This window comes from Oncorhynchus mykiss, chromosome 17 (assembly GCF_057628025.1).
Source record: "Oncorhynchus mykiss isolate SJ-2025 chromosome 17, ASM5762802v1, whole genome shotgun sequence".
Lineage (NCBI taxonomy): Eukaryota > Metazoa > Chordata > Actinopteri > Salmoniformes > Salmonidae > Oncorhynchus > Oncorhynchus mykiss.
In genome coordinates, this window is record NC_143038.1 from 72,164,250 (window position 1) to 72,187,599 (window position 23,350).

Here is a 23,350-nt window from a genome sequence, read left to right on the forward strand (position 1 = left end):
AGAGAGTGAGCGTTACAGAGAGACAGATACTGAGAAAGAGAGAGACAGAGATAGACAGAAAGAGACAGAGAGAGAGAGAAACGACGGAGAGAGAGAAGTAGAAAGAGAGCGAGAGAGACAGAGAGACAGAGAGACGGAAAGAGAAACGACAGAGAGAGAGAGAGAGAGAGGGATAAATGAGAGAGAGAGAGAGAGAGAGAGAGAGAGAGAGAGAGAGAGAAACGACAGAGAGAGTAGAAAGTGACGCAGGCAGAGACGCAGAGAGACAGAGACAGAGAGAGAGACGCAGAGAGACGCAGAGAGAGACAGAGAGACGCAGAGAGAGAAACAGAGAGAGAGAGACGGAGAAAGAAACGACAGAGAGAGAGAGCCCCTTGAATTGAATTGAACTGAATTGAGAGAGAGAGATAAATTACACACAGAGAGAGAGAAACGACAGAGAGAGAGAGAAACGACAGAGAGAGGTAGAAAGTGATGCAGAGAGAGACGCAGAGAGAGATGCAGAGAGAGATGCAGAGAGAGACGCAGACAGAGACAGAGAGAGAGACAGAGACAGAGACAGAGAGAGACAGAGAGAGAGAGAGAGAGACGGAGAGAGAAACGACAGAGAAAGAGAGATAAATGACACAGAGAGAGAGAGAAACGACAGAGAGAGACGTGAGTGTAATGTTTACTGTTAATTGTTATTGTTTATTTCAATATTGTTCATTTTCTACTTCACTTGCTTTGGTGATGTTAACATATGTTTCCCATGCCAATAAATCCCTTAAATTGATATTTAATTGAATTGAGACGGGAGAGAGCGAGAGAGACTGAGAGAGAGAAAGTGACAGAGAGAGTAAGACAGTGTGAGACTGAAAGGGAGAGAGAGAACGTGTCCTCAGGGTGTAAAGAAAGTGCCTGATGGAGGAAGTGAGTAATGTGATTGAGTACGGCGTGTATAGAGGTCTTGAACCTACTGTACTGTCAGGCGTCATGGGCATGCTTACCTGTGACAAGTACAAAAGGACAACATCTCATGCATGGCAGTCAGTGCAATAGTACAAACATCAACTTTCAGAATCAGTATTTGTAAATTTGCTTTGGTCTGTCTTTGAAATATTCTTAGTGATTAGGTGATTTCAGTGGATTCATGACAATGTCTGTTTACATTTCAACATACGGTAGTTCTCTTTGACTACATGGAGACGGGTGGAACATAGAGAGTAGAGACATTGACAAATGGAAACTGTTTTAGAGACCGTGGCTGAGGGCATCAAGTTCTAGATGTTGGCTTCTCACCTCTGTCATTCGCCAGCCATCGTAACTTTCGTCTCCTAAATGTCCACAGTCGTATGTGTGATGTGTGTAAAGTTTGCTTTTGACTTGGTCTGTTGTAGGTAGACGACGGACGAATCCCGTAACATACAGTTGAAGTCGGAAGTTTACATGGACTTAGGTTAGAGTCATTAAAACTTGTTTTTCAACCACTCCACAAATGTCTTGTTAACAAACTATAGTTTTGGAAAGTCGGTTAAGACATCTACTTTGTGCATGACATAAGTAAAAACAAGTAAAAAAAATGTTTTGCCAATAATTGTTTACAGTCAGATTATTTCACTTATAATTCACTGTATCACAATTCCAGTGGGTCAGAAGTTTACATACACTAAGTTGACTGTGCCTTTAAACAGCTTGGAAAATTCCAGCTTGGAAAATTTCAGAAAATGATGTCATGGCTTTAGAAGCTTCTGATTGGCTAATTGACATAATTTGAGTCAATTGGAGGTGTACTTGTGGATGTATTTCAAGGCCTACCTTTCAACTCAGTGCCTCTTTGCTTGACATCATCGGAAAATCAAAAGAAATCAACCAAGACCTCAGAAAAACTGTAGACCTCCATAAGTCTGGTTCATCCTTGGGAGCAATTTCGAAATGCCTGCTTCAACTGTAGGTTAACTTTTATTTTACCAGGCAGGTCAATTAAGAACAAATTCTTATTTAGTATGACGGCAATCCAGTCAAATTCGGACTAAATATCATGATTATGTAGGCCAAGGATCATCAACTAGTATTCAGCCGCGGGCTGAAATTTTCTCGAGCCGATGGTAAGGGGTCCGGAACATAATTACAAATCATTTGTAGACTTCAAATTGACCAGCAAGAAGCCCAAACAGGTATAACATTTTACTAAAACATAATAATTTCAAACCTTGCTTAAATTTGTGTACGATCACATATATCTCTCTATTATATGCGTGGGATCACTATGAAACAAATTAAAATCACATTTAGCTGATTGGCTGGTGTTTTTACTGTATTTTATGTCCAACAATAAAAATGAAGAAAACAAACATATAACTATATATATATGACAAACAATAAACCCTAGTAGCAAGGGGGGGGGGGGGGGGGTTTCCAGGTGGGGGGGTGAGAGGTGGGTGGTTGGATGGAGATATGTTGGCTGGGTGGGGTTGGTGGTGGAGACATGTTGGCTGGGTGGGGTTGGGGGTGGAGACATGTTGGCTGGGTGGGGTTGGGGGTGGAGACATGTTGGCTGGGTGGGGTTGGGGCAATGAGATGGGAGGTTGGGGGTGGAGACATGTTGGCTGGGTGGGGTTGGGGCAATGGGATGAGATGTTGGGGGTGGAGACATGTTGGCTGGGTGGGGTTGGGGGTGGAGACATGTTGCCAGGGTGGGGTTGGGGGTGGAGACATGTTGCCAGGGTGGGGTTGGGGGTGGAGACATGTTGCCAGGGTGGGGTTGGGGGTGGAGACATGTTGCCAGGGTGGGGTTGGGGGTGGAGACATGTTGCCAGGGTGGGGTTGGGGGTGGAGGCTCACTTCCTTTAGTTTGTTTTCCTTTACATAACAAATGTATTATTTGTTAACTCATCAAAATGATCAATGCTTTGTATTCCCATAACTTTTAAATGTCTTTTTATTTTTGAGTGGCAGCTCACAGGTGAATAGGAACTGAATATACAATTCTATGACTATGTATATCATACCTCGTTGGGTGGTGGCCCTATATGATATCACACATACTTCAAGATTATTACACCAAGCAATTCCCGCCTAGTTATGAATGACTAAAATCTAAAATATTACTACAGTATTATAGACATGTGGAATGATTGATTGATGCATATACTGTAAGATAAGTTACTCCATACCAGGGTTAGATAAGGAGAAGAGGATATCCAAGCGACTCTGAGAATTTGTGTTGACATGACTGTATGGCATGTGTATGTGAATTATAGCTATGGCGTTTGACAGGTTAAATAGAGCTGTGTTACGGTCTTTACGATATCAACGGCCTCAGATGAACTCTATCTAATCCTCTCCATCTCCCTCCTGCAGCATGGCACAGAAAGAGAAGCTCCAGTGTCTGAAGGACTTCCATAAGGACACGCTGAAGCCTTCCCCGGGGAAGAGCCCTGGCACCCGGCCCGAGGACGAGGCAGAGGGGAAACCCGTCCAGAGGGAGAAGTGGAACTCCAAACTGGACTTTATCCTGTCCGTCGCTGGGGGCTTCGTGGGTTTAGGGAACGTTTGGCGTTTCCCATACCTCTGCTATAAGAATGGCGGAGGTGAGTTTCTGTCTCCTTTACAGCTACTGACTAGGACATGAAGGGTGAAATGGAATGAAGCCATTCCAATTCCAACTCTGTATTCTAAGAGGTTTGGGGTCAATGACCCCATTTCACTGTGACATATCCATGTAAGCAGAAGACGCAGAGTGTTGCGTTCTACGAGGGGATTAAAGTCAGCAGATGGTGTTGATACAGGTCATCAGGTAGCAGTCTCTCTGCATGTAACCATGGTTCCCATTACAGCTGCTGTCTAGGTCTAGAACCTGAAGGCTTTGCAGTTCAAAGCCATTCCAATTGACCAACCATTCGAAGGTTGACTTACTCGACTAACGACTGTCCTCCATCTCACTCCCTTCTAACATGACGGACGTCTACTTGTTTACCGTAATACTCCGACTGAGAAAGTTACTCCCTCGATTCACACATTCTCCGTTGGTTTTGGCCCACTTTTTGTCTTTTGGAATCTGACACATTTGTGGTTACCGTGGTTATCGTTATTCGTCTTCTCCTCCTCCAGGTGCATTTCTCATCCCGTACACTATCTTCCTCTTTGGCGGCGGTCTCCCTGTGTTCTTCCTGGAGGTGGCCCTGGGACAATATACCTCCGAGGGTGGAATCACCTGCTGGGAAAAGCTTTGCCCCATCTTTACTGGTGAGTACATCTTTACTAGTGAGTACATCTTTACTAGTGAGTACATCTTTACTGGTGAGTACATCTTTACTGGTGAGTACATCTTTACTAGTGAGTACATCTTTACTGGTGAGTACATCTTTACTAGTCAGTACATCTTTACTAGTGAGTACATCTTTACTGGTCAGTACATCTTTACTAGTGAGTATATCTTTACTGGTCAGTACATCTTTACTAGTGAGTACATCTTTACTGGTCAGTACATCTTTACTAGTGAGTACATCTTTACTGGTCAGTACATCTTTACTAGTGAGTACATCTTTACTGGTCAGTACATCTTTACTAGTGAGTACATCTTTACTAGTGAGTACATCTTTACTAGTGAGTACATCTTTACTGGTCAGTACATCTTTACTAGTGAGTATATCTTTACTGGTCAGTACATCTTTACTAGTGAGTACATCTTTACTAGTGAGTACATCTTTACTAGTGAGTACATCTTTACTGGTCAGTACATCTTTACTAGTGAGTACATCTTTACTGGTGAGTACATCTTTACTGGTGAGTACATCTTTACTGGTGAGTACATCTTTACTAGTGAGTATATCTTTACTGGTCAGTACATCTTTACTAGTGAGTATATCTTTACTGGTCAGTACATCTTTACTGGTGAGTACATCTTTACTGGTGAGTACATCTTTACTAGTGAGTACATCTTTACTAGTCAGTACATCTTTACTAGTGAGTACATCTTTACTGGTGAGTACATCTTTACTAGTGAGTACATCTTTACTGGTGAGTACATCTTTACTAGTGAGTACATCTTTACTAGTGAGTACATCTTTACTGGTCAGTACATCTTTACTGGTGAGTACATCTTTACTAGTCAGTACATCTTTACTAGTGAGTACATCTTTACTAGTGAGTACATCTTTACTAGTCAGTACATCTTTACTGGTGAGTACATCTTTACTGGTGAGTACATCTTTACTAGTCAGTACATCTTTACTAGTGAGTACATCTTTACTAGTGAGTACATCTTTACTAGTCAGTACATCTTTACTGGTCAGTACATCTTTACTGGTGAGTACATCTTTACTAGTCAGTACATCTTTACTGGTGAGTACATCTTTACTAGTGAGTACATCTTTACTAGTGAGTACATCTTTACTGGTCAGTACATCTTTACTAGTGAGTACATCTTTACTAGTCAGTACATCTTTACTAGTGAGTACATCTTTACTAGTGAGTACATCTTTACTGGTCAGTACATCTTTACTAGTGAGTACATCTTTACTGGTCAGTACATTTTTATTTTTATTTTTAGGTGTTATTTCAGGTTGCCCTCATAAAATAGGTTTCTACCTTCAAGGGTATTTCGTGGTTAAATAAATATAAAATGAAGACAACTTTTATTCATACAGGTAAGTCAATTAAAAAAATAGAATCTTATTTGCAATGACGACCTGGCAATCAAAGCTACTGTAGAAGAGCAGAACTTTCTCGCGTCAAATCAGGTCAATGACCTTTAGCAGCAATCAAATGTTGTGATGTACGAATGGCGTAGCTTTCTAAGGAATAGTAAATAATTGATGGACAGGGCAACCATATTCAGGCCAGGAAAGATACCACACATTATATTACACTGGCTCTGCCTCGCCCACACTGACTCCAGGGGAGTCCAATCAACTAGCCTTATTTTGATACTGCCTGGTTGCTAGGTGTCCTGTACTGCTGATACATCCTGTTCCCCGTAGACTTCCTCCTCTCCTAACTGCCAACTAACTGCCAACTGATGTGCCCTGACTGCTTTAGATACAGTTGAAGTTGGAAGTTTACGTACACTTAGGTTGGAGTCATTAAAACTCGTTTTTCAACCACTCCACAAATTTCTTGTTAACAAACTATAGTTTTGTCAAGTCGGGTTAGGACATCTACTTTGTGCATGACACAAGTCATTTTTCCAACAATTGTTTACAGAAAGATTATTTCACTTATAATTCACTGTATCACAATTCCAGTGGGTCAGAAGTTTACATACACTTTGTTGACTGTGCCTTTAAACAGCTTGGAAAATCCCAGATAATGATGTCATGGCTTTAGAAGCTTTTGATAGGCTAATTAATATTATTTGAGTCAATTGGAGGTATACCAGTGAATGTATTTCAAGGCCTACCTTCAAACTCAGTGCCTCTTTGCTTGACATCATGGGAAAATGAAAAGAAATGTAGACCTCCACAAGTCTGGTTCATCTTTGGGAGCAATTTCCAAACGCATGAAGGTACCACGTTTATCTGTACAAACAACAATACGCAAGTATAAACACCATGGGACCACGCAGCCGTCATACCGCTCAGGAAAGAGACCCGTTCTGTCTCCTAGAGATGAACGTACTTTGTTGCGAAAAATGCAAATCAATCCCAGAACAACAGCAAATGACCTTGTGAAGATGCTGGAGGAAACAGGTACAAAAGTATCTATATCCACAGTAAAACGAGTCCTATATCAGCATAACCTGAAAGGCCACTCAGCAAGGAAGAAGCCACTACTCCAAAACCGCCATAAAATTGCCAGACTACATTTTGCAACTGCACATGGGGACAAAGATTGTACTTTTTGTAGAAATGTCCTGTGGTCTGATGAAACGAAAATAGAACTGTTTGGCCATAATGACCATTATTTGTGTTTGGAGGAAAAAGGGGGACGCTTGCAAGCTGAAGAACACCATCCCAACTGTGAAGCACGGGGGTGGCAGCATCATGTTGTGGGGGTGCTTTGCTGCAGGAGGGACTGGTGCACCTCACAAAATAGATGGCACATGAGGAAGAAAGTGATGTGGATATATGGAAGCAACATCTCAAGACATCAGTCAGGAAGTTAAAGCTTGGTTGCAAATGGCTATTCCAAATGGACAATAACCCCAAGTAGACTTCCAAAGTTGTGGCAAAATGGCTTAAGGACAACAAAGTCAAGGTATTGGAGTGGCCATCACAAAGCCCTGACCTCAAGCCTATAATCCTATATCCTGTTCATGGGCAGAACTGAAAAAGTGTGTGTGAGCAAGGAGGCCTACAAACCTGACTCAGTTACACCAGCTCTGTCAGGAGGAATGGGCCAAAATTCACCCAACTTATTGTGGGAAGCTTGTGGAAGGCTACCCGAAACGTTTGACCCAAGTTACACCATTTAAAGGCAACACTACCAAATACTAATTGAGTGTATGTAAACTTCTGACGCACTGTTAATGTGATGAAAGAAATAAAAAGCTGAAATAAATAATTCTCTCTACTATTATTATGACATTTCACACACTTCTTAACAGGGAATATTTACTCAGATTAAATGTCAGGAATTGTGAAAAACTGAGTTTAAAGGTATTTGGCTAAAGGTGTATGTAAACGTCCGACTTCAACCGTATTTCACACTCAGTACTGAGGGTTGAGGGAAACTGAAAGGTAATAATACACTTGGCTGTACTCCCTCTTGTCCTACTGCTCATACCACTCAGAATTATTACTTTTTTTTGTCTGTTTCTGATATTTTGTTATTTTACCACTGCATGTGTAATATTTCTTACCACATTCAATACTCACAAATCCCGAGTCCCATAACATCCAGAACAAATTCAAGGAAACGTACAGTATTATACAGAGCCACGAGTGCCTGGGATTCCATCTCATATAGCGCAAGTGAACAGAAAGCTTGGTTTGAAAAAACAAATACAGCAACACCTCACGGCACAACGTTTCTCCCCAATGTGACCTACTGGTTGTGTGTGCTGACATGTGACCTACTGGTTGTGTGTGCTGACATGTGACCTACTGGTTGTGTGTCTGTACTGACATGTGACCTACTGGTTGTGTGTCTGTACTGACATGTGACCTACTGGTTGTGTGTACTGACATGTGACCTACTGGTTGTGTGTATGTACTGACATGTGACCTACTGGTTGTGTGTGCTGACATGTGACCTATGTGTTGTGTGTCTGTACTGACATGTGACCTACTGGTTGTGTGTATGTACTGACATGTGACCTACTGGTTGTGTGTACTGACATGTGACCTACTGGTTGTGTGTATGTACTGACATGTGACCTACTGGTTGTGTGTGCTGACATGTGACCTATGTGTTGTGTGTCTGTACTGACATGTGACCTACTGGTTGTGTGTCTGTACTGACATGTGACCTACTGGTTGTGTGTCTGTACTGACATGTGACCTACTGGTTGTGTGTACTGACATGTGACCTACTGGTTGTGTGTCTGTACTGACATGTGACCTACTGGTTGTGTGTACTGACATGTGACCTACTGGTTGTGTGTGTGTACTGACATGTGACCTACTGGTTGTGTGTATGTACTGACATGTGATCTACTGGTTGTGTGTCTGTACTGACATGTGACCTACTGGTTGTGTGTCTGTACTGACATGTGACCTACTGGTTGTGTGTATGTACTGACATGTGACCTACTGGTTGTGTGTATGTACTGACATGTGACCTACTGGTTGTGTGTACTGACATGTGACCTACTGGTTGTGTGTGTGTACTGACATGTGACCTACTGGTTGTGTGTATGTACTGACATGTGACCTACTGGTTGTGTGTACTGACATGTGACCTACTGGTTGTGTGTGTGTACTGACATGTGACCTACTGGTTGTGTGTATGTACTGACATGTGACCTACTGGTTGTGTGTACTGACATGTGACCTACTGGTTGTATGTACTGACATGTGACCTACTGGTTGTGTGTGCTGACATGTGACCTACTGGTTGTGTGTATGTACTGACATGTGACCTACTGGTTGTGTGTACTGACATGTGACCTACTGGTTGTGTGTACTGACATGTGACCTACTGGTTGTGTGTACTGACACGTGACCTACTGGTTGTGTGTATGTACTGACATGTGACCTACTGGTTGTGTGTACTGACACGTGACCTACTGGTTGTGTGTATGTACTGACATGTGACCTACTGGTTGTGTGTACTGACATGTGACCTACTGGTTATGTGTATGTACTGACATGTGACCTACTGGTTGTGTGTACTGACATGTGACCTACTGGTTGTGTGTACTGACATGTGACCTACTGGTTGTGTGTACTGACATGTGACCTACTGGTTGTGTGTATGTACTGACATGTGACCTACTGGTTGTGTGTATGTACTGGCATGTGACCTACTGGTTGTGTGTATGTACTGGCATGTGACCTACTGGTTGTGTGTATGTACTGTATGTGGAACTGATAGATGCACACACACACACACTACATGTTAATCTTTTTAAATGTACAGTACCAGTCATAAGTTTGGACACAGCTTCTCATTCAAGGGTTTTTCTTTATTTTTACTATTTTCTACATTGTAGAATAATAGTGAAGACATCAAAACTATGAAATAACACATATGGAATCATGTGGGGAGGAAAAAAATGTTTAACAAATCAAAATATATTTTATATCTGAGATTCTTTAAAGTACCCCCCCACACACACACACACACATACACACACACACACAAGCCCTTGAGACCCAGCCATGCTGTGAACAGAGTGTGCTGAATTATAGGTTGCTATGGCAGCAGCACAGGAAAACATGAGAGGGATGCCTAGCAATGAGGTCTGGCCCAAGAAGGAGACAGGCAGGCAGACAGACAGACAGACAGACAGACAGGCAGGCAGGCAGGCAGGCAGGCAGGCAGGCAGGCAGGCAGACAGACAGACAGACAGACAGACAGACAGACAGACAGACAGACAGACAGACAGACAGACATCTTAGAAACAGGACAGACCATGCTAGTACACTGTATGTATCAAGCTGACGAGCTCTACCTGTATACATAAGCTGTTTGGGACACAGACAAGCACTCACCTCCAGCAAAAACAGGCCAAGCCTCACTCTAACCCTCTCTACTTGTATAATACATCAGCATAACAAGCTGTTACTTTTCCGCCCTGGCGTCTGCCTGCCTGAATGTATTGGTGGGGGCGCCCCAGTTTCATTTTCATTAAGGGGAAGTGACAAGAGGGTGACAGTGGGACGAGTGGAGGGAGGGGAGAGGATGGAGGAAGGGAGGTAGATTTTTATTCAGGGTAGTGACGTTGAGTGACTGTGGGGGGGGGGACGGGGGGACGTTATCATTGCTGTTTGTTTTCAACAGGGGTGTTAACATGTGATATGTGATCTGTGAGAGGAAGGGAGAGAATGGAGGAAACGAGGGAGGAGGTGGATGAGAGGAGAGGATGAGGAGCGGGGGGGGAGGGAGAAGAGGAGATTTGTCACATCCTAATTCTAAATGATTACAACAGCATTCAAAACATACACATTGCAACATTTAGCTACATTGGGTTTCTTAATATCAAATCTCCCTTCCTAAGTGTTTTTGTACAGTGTACTATAATCTCTCTGATCCAGACGCAAGCCTCTGAATATGTCATGTTTTCTGATGTCTGGCAAGATTAATATTCATGAGACCTGACCTTTCCACCCCCCCCCCCCCCCCCCCACAGGTATCGGCTACGCTTCTATTGTGATCGTGTCCCTCCTGAACATCTACTACATAGTGATCCTGGCCTGGGGTTTGTACTACCTGTTCCAGTGCTTCCAGCCGGAGCTGCCCTGGGCCAAGTGTAAGAACTCCTGGAACACAGACCGCTGTGTGGAGGACACCGTCCGTAAGAACAAGACCCTGATGCTGGCCGCTAACATCACCAACTTCACCTCGCCCGTCACCGAGTTCTGGGAGTGAGTACAGTTAACTTTTAAAATGTATTTAAATTGATTTTTTATCTATACAGGATAGTTTCACTGAGTTCTGGCAGTGAGTACAGTGCTGGAATATACTTGATTTAGCTAATTGAATCATTCCTTTAGTTCCTTTAGTTCCTTTAGGTCCTTTCCTTTAGTTCCTTTAGTTCCTTTAGTTCCTTTAGGTCCTTTCCTTTAGTTCCTTTAGTTCCTTTCCTTTAGTTCCTTTAGGTCCTTTAGTTCCTTTCCTTTAGTTCCTTTAGTTCCTTTCCTTTAGTTCCTTTAGTTCCTTTCCTTTAGTTCCTTTAGGTCCTTTAGTTCCTTTAGGTCCTTTAGTTCCTTTCCTTTAGTTCCTTTAGTTCCTTTCCTTTAGTTCCTTTCCTTTAGTTCCTTTAGTTCCTTTCCTTTAGTTCCTTTAGTTCCTTTCCTTTAGTTCCTTTAGTTCCTTTCCTTTAGTTCCTTTAGTTCCTTTCCTTTAGTTCCTTTCCTTTAGTTCCTTTAGTTCCTTTCCTTTAGTTCCTTTAGTTCCTTTCCTTTAGTTCCTTTAGTTCCTTTCCTTTAGTTCCTTTAGTTCCTTTCCTTTAGTTCCTTTCCTTTAGTTCCTTTAGTTCCTTTAGTTCCTTTCCTTTAGTTCCTTTAGTTACTTTAGTTAATTTCCTTTAATTCCTTTAGTTCCTTTCCTTTAGTTCCTTTAGTTCCTTTCGTTCCTTTCTTTTTAGTTCCTTTCATTTAGTTCCTTTAGTTCCTTTCCTTTAGTTCCTTTAGTTCCTTTCCTTTAGTTCCTTTCCTTTAGTTCCTTTAGTTCCGTTCGTTCCTTTCTTTTTAGTTCCTTTCCTTTAGTTCCTTTAGTTCCTTTCCTTTAGTTCCTTTAGTTCCTTTCCTTTAGTTCCTTTAGTTCCTTTAGTTCATTTCTTTTTAGTTCCTTTCATTTAGTTCCTTTAGTTCCTTTCCTTTAGTTCCTTTAGATCCTTTCCTTTAGTTCCTTCAGTTCCTTTCCTTTAGTTCCTTTCCTTTAGTTCCTTTAGTTCCTTTCCTTTAGTTCCTTTAGTTCCTTTCCTTTAGTTCCTTTAGTTCCTTTCCTTTAGTTCCTTTAGTTCCTTTAGTTCCTTTCCTTTAGTTCCTTTAGTTCCTTTAGTTCCTTTCTTTTTAGTTCCTTTCATTTAGTTCCTTTAGTTCCTTTCCTTTAGTTCCTTTAGATCCTTTCCTTTAGTTCCTTTAGTTCCTTTCCTTTAGTTCCTTTAGGTCCTTTAGTTCATTTAGTTCCTTTAGTTCCTTTCCTTTAGTTCCTTTAGTTCCTTTCCTTTTAGTTCCTTTCCTTTTAGTTCCTTTTCTTTAGTTCCTTTCATTTAGTTCCTTTCCTTTAGTTCCTTTCCTTTAGTTCCTTTCACGGGTCTCCCTTGAGACCTCAAAGGTACTACCTGGTTAAATAAAGGTACAAATAGTGTAGCAAAGGGCCTCATTGTAAAATAGGTAGCCTTTTAGCATTCAAGTTTAGGGCTCCATTCTTGTTGTTATCACGTCCTTTAGCCCTCCCTCTGCTTCCCCACCCCTCCTCTGCTTCCCCACCCCTCCTCTGCTTCCCCCTTCCCCACCACTCCTCTGCTTCCCCCTTCGCCACCACTCCTCTGCTTCTCCACCACTCCTCTGCTTCCCCACCACTCCTCTGCTTCTCCACCACTCCTCTGCTTCCCCACCTCTCCTCTGCTTCCCCCTTCCCCACCACTCCTCTGCTTCCCCCTTCTCCACCTCTCCTCTGCCTCTCCACCTCTCCTCTGCTTCTCCACCACTCCTCTGCTTCCCCACCACTCCTCTGCTTCCCCACCCCTCCTCTCCTCTGCTTTCCCACCACTCCTCTGCTTCCCCACCACTCCTCTGCTTCTCCACCACTCCTTTGCTTCCCCACCACTCTTCTGCTTCCCCACCTCTCCTCTGCTTCCCCACCACTCCTCTGCTTCCCCACCACTCCTCTGCTTCCCCACCACTCCTCTGCTTCCCCCTTCCCCACCACTCCTCTGCTTCCCCCTTCTCTACCTCTCCTCTGCTTCTCCACCACTCCTCTGCTTCCTCACCACTCCTCTGCTTCCCCACCTCTCCTCTCCTCTGCTTCCCCACCACTCCTCTGCTTCCCCACCACTCCTCTGCCTCCCCACCACTCCTCTGCTTCCCCCTTCCCCACCACTCCTCTGCTTCCCCACCTCTCCTCTGCTTCCCCACCACTCCTCTGCTTCTCCACCACTCCTCTGCTTCCCCACCACTCCTCTGCTTCCCCCTTCCCCACCACTCCTCTGCTTCTCCACCACTCCTATGCTTCTCCACCACTCCTCTGCTTCCCCACCACTCCTCTGCTTCCCCACCACTCATCTCCTCTGCTTTCCCACCACTCCTCTGCTTCCCCACCTCTCCTCTGCTTCCCCACCTCTCCTCTGCTTCCCCACCACTCCTCTCCTCTGCTTCCCCACCACTCCTCTGCTTCCCCACCACTCCTCTGCCTCCCCACCACTCCTCTGCTTCCCCACCTCTCCTCTGCTTCCCCACCACTCCTCTGCTTCTCCACCACTCCTCTGCTTCCCCACCACTCCTCTGCTTCCCCACCACTCCTCTGCTTCCCCCTTCCCCACCACTCCTCTGCTTCTCCACCACTCCTCTGCTTCTCCACCACTCCTCTGCTTCCCCACCACTCCTCTGCTTCCCCACCACTCCTCTGCTTCCCCACCACTCATCTCCTCTGCTTCCCCACCACTCCTCTGCTTCCCCACCTCTCCTCTGCTTCCCCACCTCTCCTCTGCTTCCCCACCACTCCTCTGCTTCTCCACCACTCCTCTGCTTCTCCACCACTCCTCTGCTTCCCCACCTCTCTTCTGCTTCCCCACCACTCCTCTGCTTCCCCACCACTCCTTTGCTTCCCCACCACTCTTCTGCTTCCCCACCTCTCCTCTGCTTCCCCACCACTCCTCTGCTTCCCCACCACTCCTCTGCTTCCCCACCACTCCTCTGCTTCCCCCTTCCCCACCACTCCTCTGCTTCCCCCTTCTCTACCTCTCCTCTGCTTCTCCACCACTCCTCTGCTTCCTCACCACTCCTCTGCTTCCCCACCTCTCCTCTCCTCTGCTTCCCCACCACTCCTCTGCTTCCCCACCACTCCTCTGCCTCCCCACCACTCCTCTGCTTCCCCCTTCCCCACCACTCCTCTGCTTCCCCACCTCTCCTCTGCTTCCCCACCACTCCTCTGCTTCTCCACCACTCCTCTGCTTCCCCACCACTCCTCTGCTTCCCCCTTCCCCACCACTCCTCTGCTTCTCCACCACTCCTATGCTTCTCCACCACTCCTCTGCTTCCCCACCACTCCTCTGCTTCCCCACCACTCATCTCCTCTGCTTTCCCACCACTCCTCTGCTTCCCCACCTCTCCTCTGCTTCCCCACCTCTCCTCTGCTTCCCCACCACTCCTCTCCTCTGCTTCCCCACCACTCCTCTGCTTCCCCACCACTCCTCTGCCTCCCCACCACTCCTCTGCTTCCCCACCTCTCCTCTGCTTCCCCACCACTCCTCTGCTTCTCCACCACTCCTCTGCTTCCCCACCACTCCTCTGCTTCCCCACCACTCCTCTGCTTCCCCCTTCCCCACCACTCCTCTGCTTCTCCACCACTCCTCTGCTTCTCCACCACTCCTCTGCTTCCCCACCACTCCTCTGCTTCCCCACCACTCCTCTGCTTCCCCACCACTCATCTCCTCTGCTTCCCCACCACTCCTCTGCTTCCCCACCTCTCCTCTGCTTCCCCACCTCTCCTCTGCTTCCCCACCACTCCTCTGCTTCTCCACCACTCCTCTGCTTCTCCACCACTCCTCTGCTTCCCCACCTCTCTTCTGCTTCCCCACCACTCCTCTGCTTCCCCACCACTCCTCTGCTTCCCCACCACTCCTCTCCTCTGCTTCCCCACCACTCCTCTCCTCTGCTTCCTACCTCTCCTCTGCTTCCCCACCACTCCTCTGCTTCCCCACCACTCCTCTGCTTCCCACCACTCCTCTGCTTCCCACCACTCCTCTGCTTCTCCACCACTCCTCTGCTTCCCCCTTCCCCACCACTCCTCTGCTTCCCCCTTCCCCACCACTCCTCTGCTTCCCCCTTCTCTACCTCTCCTCTGCTTCTCCACCACTCCTCTGCTTCCCCACCACTCCTCTGCTTCCCCACCACTCCTCTGCTTCCCCACCACTCCTCTCCTCTGCTTCCCCACCACTCCTCTCCTCTGCTTCACCACCACTCCTCTGCTTCCCCACCACTCCTCTGCCTCCCCACCACTCCTCTGCTTCCCCCTTCCCCACCACTCCTCTGCTTCCCCACCTCTCCTCTGCTTCCCCACCACTCCTCTGCTTCTCCACCACTCCTCTGCTTCCCCACCACTCCTCTGCTTCCCCCTTCCCCACCACTCCTCTGCTTCTCCACCACTCCTCTGCTTCTCCACCACCCCTCTGCTTCCCAACCACTCCTCTGCTTCACCACCACTCCTCTGCTTCCCCACCACTACTCTGCTTCCCCCTTCCCCACCTCTCCTCTGCTTCCCCACCACTCCTCTGCTTCCCCACCACTCCTCTGCTTCTCTACCTGTCCTCTGCTTCTCCACCTCTCCTCTGCTTCCCCACCACTCCTCTGCTTCCCCACCACTCCTCTGCTTCTCCACCACTCCTCTGCTTCCCCACCATTCCTCTGCTTCCCCACCACTCCTCTGCTTCCCCACCTCTCCTCTGCTTCCCCACCACTCCTCTCCTCTGTTCCCCACCACTCCTCTCCTCTGCTTCCCCACCTCTCCTCTGCTTCCCCACCACTCCTCTGCTTCCCCACCTCTCCTCTGCTTCCCCACCACTCCTCTGCTTCTCCACCACTCCTCTGCTTCTCCACCACTCCTCTGCTTCCCCACCTCTCCTCTGCTTCCCCACCACTCCTCTGCTTCCCCACCACTCCTCTGCTTCCCCACCACTCCTCTCCTCTGCTTCCCCACCATTCCTCTCCTCTGCTTCCTACCTCTCCTCTGCTTCCCCACCACTCCTCTGCTTCCCCACCACTCCTCTGCTTCCCACCACTCCTCTGCTTCCTACCACTCCTCTGCTTCCCCACCACTCCTCTGCTTCCCCACCACTCCTCTGCTTCCCACCACTCCTCTGCTTCCCCACCACTCCTCTGCTTCCCCCTTCCCCACCACTCCTCTGCTTCTCCACCGCTCCTCTGCTTCCCCCTTCCCCACCACTCCTCTGCTTCGCCACCACTCCCCCCCACTCCTCTGCTTCCCCACCACCCCCCCCCCCTCCCCCCCTTCCCCACCTCTCACCTGCTTCCCCACCTCTCACCTGCTGCCCCCTTCCCCACCACTCCTCTGCTTCCCCACCACTCCTCTGCTTCCCCCTTCCCCACCACTCCTCTGCTTCTCCACCACTCCTCTGCTTCCCCCTTCCCCACCACTACTCTGCTTCCCCACCACTCCCCCCCTTCCCCCCCCCCCTTCCCCACCTCTCACCTGCTGCCCCCTTCCCCACCTACCACACCTCTCCCCTTTCCGCTGTTTCTCCTTTCCTCTCCCCTTCTTCTCCTTTCCTCTCCCCTGCTTCTCCCTTCCTTTCCCCTGCTTCTCCTTTCCTTTCCCAACAGTCATGTTTATCTGGTAGCGCTTAGACAAACACAAACACAGGGCCAGGAACAGGTAAACCACTCTTAACTGAGAAGAGTAGAGATGAGACTGGCTGGCTGGAGCTGAAGGACAAGCTGTAAACCGATACTTAGATAGACGCCAGCAAGCCGTCTACTCTGTCATGTCTCTGTGGTGTTTTCATTCGGCTTCTCTGAAACATCCACACACGTTGTACCTTTTGTGAAGGATTCTAGGGAAGTGACCTTTATCTAAGGACTGCTGTGTAGTACAGGCTTTATAAAAAGCAGGTTCCTGGCCCTTGTCATAGCTGACTTGGTAAAATTCTGGGCCCTTGTCATAGCTGACTTGGTATAATTCTGGGCCCTTGTCATAGCTGACTTGGTAAAATTCTGGGCCCTTGTCATAGCTGACTTGGTAAAATTCTGGGCCCTTGTCATAGCTGACTTGGTATAATTCTGGGCCCTTGTCATAGCTGACTTGGTATAATTCTGGGCCCTTGTCATAGCTGACTTGGTATAATTCTGGGCCCTTGTCATAGCTGACTTGGTCAAATTCTGGGCCCTTGTCATAGCTGACTTGGTATAATTCTGGGCCCTTGTCATAGCTGACTTGGTATAATTCTGGGCCCTTGTCATAGCTGACTTGGTATAATTCTGGGCCCTTGTCATAGCTGACTTGGTATAATTCTGGGCCCTTGTCATAGCTGACTTGGTAAAATTCTGGGCCCTTGTCATAGCTGACTTGGTAAAATTCTGGGCCCTTGTCATAGCTGACTTGGTCAAATTATTGTCTCTTGTTATAGCTGACTTGGTAAAATTCTGGGCCCTTGTTATAGCTGACCTGGTCAAATTATTGTCTCTTGTTATAGCTGACCTGGTCAAATTATTGTCTCTTGTTATAGCTGACTTGGTAAAATTCTGGGCCCTTGTTATAACTGACCTGGTCAAATTATTGTCTCTTGTTATAGCTGACTTGGTAAAATTCTGGGCCCTTGTTATAGCTGACCTGGTCAAATTATTGTCTCTTGTTATAGCTGACTTGGTCAAATTATTGTCTCTTGTTATAGCTGACTTGGTAAAATTATGGGCCTTGTGTTATAACTGGCTTGGTAAATTCTGGGCCTTGTGTTATAACTGGCTTGGTAAATTCTGGGCCTTGTGTTATAACTGGCTTGGTAAATTCTGGGCCTTGTGTTATAACTGGCTTGGTAAATTCTGGGCCTTGTGTTATAACTGGCTTGGTAAATTCTGGACCTTGTGTTATAACTGACTTGGTAAATTCTGCGCCTTGTGCTATAACTGGCTTGGTAAATTCTGGACCTTGTGTTATAACTGGCTTGGTAAATTCTGCGCCTTGTGCTATAACTGGCCAAGAAAAATCAATAGGACGTAGTTCTAGCTCTGGCTGTCCTACTAATCAAACATCGAACTAGTCTGACTGCGTGTGTGTCCCCTCTCATCTCTCCATAGACGTAATGTCCTCAGCATCTCCAGTGGCATCGATGAGATCGGGGAGGTCAAGTGGGACCTGGCCCTCTGTCTGCTGGGGGTCTGGGTCATCTGTTTCTTCTGTATCTGGAAGGGAGTCAAATCCACCGGGAAGGTGAGCTGGGATGCCGTTTCTGTCCATTTCCGGTTTTATAAAGCCCTTTACACATCAGCATTTGTCACTAAAGTGCTTTACAGATACCCGGCTTAGACCACAATGAGCAAACAAAGCTGAAGTGATAGCACAGAGGCCATCTATACTCCTCTATATAGGGGTCTATAGATGCTCAAACTATCAATTTGGTTGATATGCAACGACTTCCTTGGGTTAAGTTTAGGATTAGGCTAAGTTTAAGCGTCAGGGTTTGGTGGTGATAGTTATTCTGTTAGTCCTCTTGTTTGTCTCTCTATCTCTGGGCTCTGACGCTTCCTGGTTTATCTTAAGGACATACATCAAATCGTACAGTCTACTACTATAATACAGGCTGTCACTATAAACCAAGAGCAGTTTCCCACAGTGCATTTACATCTCAGTATAATGAGTGTAGACAAGAGCCAGACCAGTCACAGCAACACCCGCGGGGACTGCTAGGAAGCTGGATCGATCCCAGACACCTTGTCTTATTGCCCCACTCTCATTTATTCATTGGTTTAGGCTGATTTATGTTTCCTTGTCCCCTCTAAGCTGTAAGTTATCCGGTCTCTGCGGTCTTTGGTTCCTGAAAAGGGAAGCGTAGTCAGCCTTCACAAAACAAGAGGCGAGAGTATAACAGAAAGGATTGGATCGTGATAAAAGATGGGCTTGTGACAGCCTGATTCTGACAGTTAACTTAGACTGTCTCAATGTCATAACACATAAGATTTGAAGTGTTTTTAACAAAATAATGACATTGTTTGTGAGATCTACACTATCGATGTGTAAATCTACTGATACATCGTCTCATGTTTTGTCCTCTGTTTTCCTACAGGTTGTTTACGTCACCGCTACCTTCCCCTTCGTCATGCTGATCATTCTGTTGATCCGCGGCGTCACTTTGCCAGGAGCATCTGAAGGAATCAAGTTCTACCTGTACCCAGACCTGCAACGTCTCAAAGACCCCGAGGTAGAACCACCTAGCCCTGTCCTGTCCTGTCCTGTCCTGCTCTGCTCTGCTCTGCTCTGCCCTGCCCCTCCCTGCCCTGACCTGCCCCGCCCTGTCCTGCCCTGCTCTGCTCTGCTCTGCCCTGCTCTGCTCTGCTCTGCCCTGCCCCTCCCTGCCCTGACCTGCCACGCCCTGCCCTGTCCTGCCCTGTCCTGTCCTGCTCTGCCCTGCCCTGCCCCTCCCTGTCCTGCCCTGCCCTGCCCCTCCCTGCCCTGCCCTGTCCTGCGCTGCCCTGCCCTGCCCTGCCCCTCCCTGTCCTGCCCTGCTCTGCCCTGCCCTGCCCCTCCCTGCCCTGTCCTGCCCTGCCCTGCCCCTCCCTGTCCTGCCCTGCCCTGCCCTGCCCCTCCCTGCCCTGTCCTGCCCTGCCCTGTCCTGCCCTGCCCTGCCCTGGCTGGGATTCAAACAAACCACACTAAATCCTGGCCTAAAGCCCAAATAGTCAAAATACTACCCAGTGTATCCCAAAGCTTGCGCCTCAGCCTTCGTGTCTTACTTCTCTCCTCCTTCTACCTCCAGGTTTGGATCGATGCCGGCACTCAGATCTTCTTCTCCTATGCCATCTGTCTGGGAGCTATGACATCACTGGGGAGCTACAACAAGTACAAATACAACTGCTATAGGTGAGTGTCAGCGCCAGAGGAGGCGGGAGGGAGGTGATTGGTTGTGGGTCCTAATCCAGTGGGTAAAAGAAAAATGGGTAACAAAACAAGACAAAAAAAAGTGGGGTGGGGGTGGGGGGGGGGGGGGGGGTGGAGGGGGGGGGATCTAGGTTCCTTTTGTGTTCATTAACAACCTCCATGACATATGTGTGATATAGGGACTGTTTGCTGCTGGGAGGCCTGAACAGCGGTACCAGTTTTGTGTCTGGCTTCGCAATATTTTCCGTCCTGGGCTTCATGGCACAAGAGCAAGGGGTGGACATTGCCGATGTGGCAGAGTCAGGTACGAGGTGGTCAAAGTGGCAGTGATGGTGGGCGCTGCTACTTAAAAATAAACAAACAACAACTAAACAAACAACAACTAAACAAACAACAAATAAACAAACAACAAATAAACAAACAACAACTAAACAAACAACAAATAAACAAACAACAAATAAACAAACAACAGTTGCTGGTTCTATCCAACAGAAATAACACAACATCTTAAAAAGACACTAGATAAAAGTTAAATGTAATGAAAGAAGTGGATTCATTTTTCGGCAATGGAACACTCGTTGACAGAAATAAAATAGCAAGTTACAGTATAAAAAAACTGCTTACTGAGATAAAAATGTGCAGTGCTTCTGTATGACGTGGACTTCACAGAGTTGGATCTGGTTCGATTCTTCAAGCAATCAAGTGAAATGCTGGTGTGGGGGGAGAGAAAAAAAAAATAGTTTTACTGTTAAATTGGATCTTATCCAGAACGCTAGGGAGCGAAGAGTCATGCCATGCTTGAGAGATCCATCATGACATTTTCTTCTCACGATTACCAGTAGATTTAGGTGTCTGGTTCCAGCCTGTTCCAACAGATATCTACTGTATGAGAGGCAGTAATCAAAGGACTTGTGCCAAGTCAAAACAAAAAACCAAAGAAGTCTGACTCATGGGTACTTAATTCTGTATTTAAGGTCTAGCATACTTATCCATTTTTTTTTCCAATGTTATGCCCATTGTAGATTCTATGCGTTCTGTTTTCTCATTGTAAAAGTATTGTGTTGGGGCAATAATAATTAAGTACCAATTTATTAATTCATTTGAAAACGTCATTCTTCTTCTACTGTGGATTTACAAGAGACAGGCATCCGTGTTGATGTTTTTAGTTTATTTCTTCTGTAATTAAGAAAAAAACACGCCTCATTTCTCCTCTGGTATAGCAGAAATACCTTCTAATATGTGGGTCTTTGTTCTTAATACACTGCAATTCCAGTATTGTTGACCCCCTCTGACAGTGTTTAGTCAGCCTGGACAGTCTGCTCTGGCCTGGAACACACTCTATCCCGGTCCAGGAAACTGGACAGGAAGTTCCTGTCTGTATACAGAGATGCAGTGATGCAGTATGTAGGAAAATAAACATTTTCTTCATATGGATGAAACAAATCTAGTGGATTAGTTGACTGTACGAGAGTAATGCCACTGTAAGTAGTTTAATAGAGGTAATCCAAGGTGTTTCGACAGGAGAATTTTGGTACACAGTACTGTAGTTGGTTTTTGACACCATATTAAAGCTTACACCTCGACTGGGGAAGAGGCAAGTTTGTCTTAAACTGTTGCAACTTGATCCTGAAGAGGTTTTAATTTTAGGGAGATGCAGAGTAGATTCAGATTGGTACCAACGCTAAGGGTGATACATACATTCTGCAGGGTTTTAATTTTAGGGAGATGCAGAGTAGATTCAGATTGGTACCAACGCTAAGGGTGATACATAAATTCTGCAGGGGCGACGCTGTTACCCGCTAGACCAGCCTCAAACACGAGAGAGGCTTTTATTTAGTAATTATTATTAGTGAAGTAACAATGCCAGCTCCGGCAGTCTGCCAGCTAGTCTTGTCGTGTTTGGTTGGATGCCTATTTAACAGTTAAACCAACTTTATACTATGTGTTTTTCTGTTTTTCCTGTTTTGTTTTTTTAACTTCTGTTGTAACAGGTTATCCCAACGTTATAACGCCACGTTATCGTGACGTTGCTATAGTTACAATCGAGAAGAGGCGACGTATGTTGCCTCTGATCCTGTCATTGTTATTATATACTATATATTCTACTATATACTATACTAGTCATGTTATGTACTAGCCTATATATTGTACTGTATACTATAGAAGTCATGTTATATACTAGCCTATATATTGTACTGTATACTATACTAGTCATGTTATGTACTAGCCTATATATTGTACTGTATACTATAGAAGTCATGTTATATACTAGCCTATATATTGTACTGTATACTATACTAGTCATGTTATATACTAGCCTATATGTTCTACTATATACTATACTAGTCATGTTATATACTAGCCTATATATTGTACTGTATACTATACTAGTCATGTTATATACTAGCCTATATATTGTACTGTATACTATACTAGTCATGTTATATACTAGCCTATATATTGTACTGTATACTATACTAGTCATGTTATATACTAGCCTATATATCCCACTAGTGTAATTGTTATTGATACAGCTGTTGATATTGGATGAACATCGTACTGTTCTATTGTAAGACTTCGTTGACCTTCTTCGATAGTTCTTGTCATTACATGAATACTTAGTCTTACCAGGAACCACAACTTGAGATTTTTATTTTATTTATTTCTTAACATTCGAGTTTGGTCTGTGCTATATTTGGACGCACCAATGCCGGCATCAGACCAGATCAAACGATAGAACCCTGGTTTCTAATTGTGTTTTCTCCACTTCCCCTTCCCCCCTATCTCTTCTTGTTCCTCTCTAGGTCCTGGCTTGGCCTTCATTGCCTATCCTAAAGCTGTGTCTATGATGCCGCTGCCAACCTTCTGGGCTATCCTCTTCTTCATCATGCTTCTGCTGCTGGGTCTCGACAGTCAGGTCAGTACTATACTCATTATGAATCAAGGATCAGAATCTGATTCTGAATCTAAGTCTGAATCTGAGACAGACAGCTCAGTACTGTACTCATTATGAATCAAGGATCAGAATCTGAGTCTGAATCACTCAGGTCAGTACTATACTCATTATGAATCAAGGATCAGAATGATTATAGGTCAGGTCAGGTTGCTATGACACAGTAGTAAGCAGGTTTATTTATACCAGTCATATGAACACTGAGAGGATGAAACACATTTGATGGACTCATAAAAAGGGAAGTTGTACGTTTCAGTAAGTCCGTTTTTTTTTTTATATGAGTCATATGATTGCTGAGATGGTGAAGCTATATCATGGGTGGTGTCTGAGCTACATGTATTATCATGCATACACATGTACTGACTACTGTAGAACCCTGTACATAAGTATCATAAGATACTGTTACATATCTAGGATTCCATAGACTAACATTGACAGGTTTGAATGTATGTGCTACTGTACAACGCAATACACAAGTAGAATGTGCTACTATAGTACTAGCTTTGGTCTAGAGACTCTAGTGTACACTAGGTAGGT

General features: G+C 45.8%; 1 protein-coding gene across 1 annotated transcript in view; it reads left to right on the plus strand.

The window, feature by feature from the left end:
• Positions 1–23,350, plus strand: part of LOC110493294 (sodium- and chloride-dependent taurine transporter) — a 49,525-nt gene that overhangs the window by 8,153 nt on the left and 18,022 nt on the right. The window contains exons 2-9 of the mRNA XM_090206488.1: positions 3,343–3,572; positions 4,093–4,227; positions 10,718–10,952; positions 18,063–18,195; positions 19,049–19,183; positions 19,739–19,842; positions 20,040–20,164; positions 22,665–22,777. Coding sequence (XP_090062614.1) covers positions 3,344–3,572; positions 4,093–4,227; positions 10,718–10,952; positions 18,063–18,195; positions 19,049–19,183; positions 19,739–19,842; positions 20,040–20,164; positions 22,665–22,777 — 1,209 coding nt within the window. The 5' untranslated portion in view covers position 3,343. The remainder of the gene's footprint in view (positions 1–3,342; positions 3,573–4,092; positions 4,228–10,717; positions 10,953–18,062; positions 18,196–19,048; positions 19,184–19,738; positions 19,843–20,039; positions 20,165–22,664; positions 22,778–23,350) is intronic.